This window comes from Condylura cristata, unplaced genomic scaffold, assembly GCF_000260355.1.
Source record: "Condylura cristata isolate star-nosed mole 26May11 unplaced genomic scaffold, ConCri1.0 scaffold00038, whole genome shotgun sequence".
NCBI classification, from domain to species: domain Eukaryota; kingdom Metazoa; phylum Chordata; class Mammalia; order Eulipotyphla; family Talpidae; genus Condylura; species Condylura cristata.
This window is the reverse complement of record NW_004567139.1, coordinates 8,412,384-8,413,734: the sequence shown is the minus strand read 5'-3', so window position 1 is coordinate 8,413,734 and position 1,351 is coordinate 8,412,384. Positions and strand designations below refer to the sequence as shown.

General features: G+C 72.5%; 1 protein-coding gene across 1 annotated transcript in view; it reads right to left on the bottom strand.

The window, feature by feature from the left end:
• The window catches only part of ITGB4 (integrin, beta 4), a 26,970-nt gene that overhangs the window by 23,452 nt on the left and 2,167 nt on the right, over nucleotides 1-1,351 (bottom strand). The window contains exons 2-3 of the mRNA XM_012732995.1: nucleotides 850-938; nucleotides 114-196 (exon numbers count right to left, since the gene is read on the bottom strand). Of these exons, the coding sequence (XP_012588449.1) occupies nucleotides 114-196; nucleotides 850-928 (162 nt within the window). The 5' untranslated portion in view covers nucleotides 929-938. The remainder of the gene's footprint in view (nucleotides 1-113; nucleotides 197-849; nucleotides 939-1,351) is intronic.

Below are 1,351 nucleotides of genomic sequence, written 5' to 3'. Positions count from 1 at the left end.
TCCCACGCCACCCTGGGCTGTTGTCCCGCGCCCGCCTGGCCAGGCGAGGGTGTGGGACGGGACTTGGCCGGGGCCGGGGGTCCCGCGGGGGGCCGGGCGGGCGGCGGCGTCACCTCGTCCGTGCAGTAGGCACAGTCCTTGTCCACACGGATGCAGTCGGTGCAGCCCTTGACCGGGGCCTTCTTGCAGCGGTTTGCTGGAGGGTGGAGACGGGACCTGCGCTAGGCCTTCCTCCCCGAGCGAGTGGGCCCCCCCAGGTACAGGCGGGGAGCGGGGTGTGCCCATGTAGCGCGGGGGGGCCTCAAACCCGGGCTGCCCATTCCGTGGGGCGGGGCTGAGCCGCCCGCTGCTGCCAGACGCCCTGGCCTTCCCGCTCAGCCGCTGGGGGCCAGGGGCCCCGTCTGCCTCGTGGGGGGCTCTGGTCCCCGTGCCCGACCGCAGCGCGGCACGTAGCAGGTCAATAAATGAGGCAAAACGTCAGAGTCTCTGCAGAGGTTACTGGGGCCCTCTGGCTCCAGCCAGCCAGGATGTGGGTCAGGGCCCCCGGCGTGCACCAGCCCCCCACATCAGTTATGAGCACTGGCCACGTGCTGGCGGTCAGAGCGGCTCCTGCCCTGGGGGTCTCACAGAGCAGTGACAAGTCCGGGGTCCCTCTCCCCCGCTGTGCTCGAGGTTATGGACCTCGGGACCTCGGGGGGCCCCGGGCTCTGAGTGGCGTCTCCGCTCCCTCTGGAGACCAGGTCTCCCTCTCCTTGGGGTTCTCAGGCCACGCGACTCAGCCCGGGGACCCCCAGGGTGTCGGGGTGGGGCATCCACAGAGGCCCCCGGCGAGGGCCAAGCTGGACTCACCTGTGTCCCCGGGGAAGCTGGCGCTCAGCAGCGTGGCCAGCAGCAGCCTGGTCCACGGACTGGGCCGTGGCCCGGCCATCGTCTTCCTCCTGCGGAGTGGCCAGCGTCAGCACCTCCCAGCCCACTTGGAGCCCGCCGTCAGCTCACCCGGGCCCCGCCGGAGCGCCGCCCAGAGCCGCCACATCCCCTCCGCACGGGCGTGGAAACTGAGGCCCAGAGGCCCCCCAGCCCGTGAGCAGCAGTGGCGCAAAGGGGGCTCCCCTGTCCCTTCGCCACGCCTGGGCGGCCGGTGCCTGCGGGCGCCCCGGGCCGTAGAGAACCCAGGCTCTCCCCGAGGGTGAGCGGAGGTGGTCTCCCTTGGCCTTCCAGACCCCGGCCCACCCTCGGGAGAGGCCCCCAGGAGGGCCTGGTCTCCTCCCTCCCGCTCTCTGCCCTTTGGCGAGGGCGGTGAGGTCCGGAGGAGCAGGGCCGCTCCCAATATCGGGCCTGGGAGGGAGGCGCC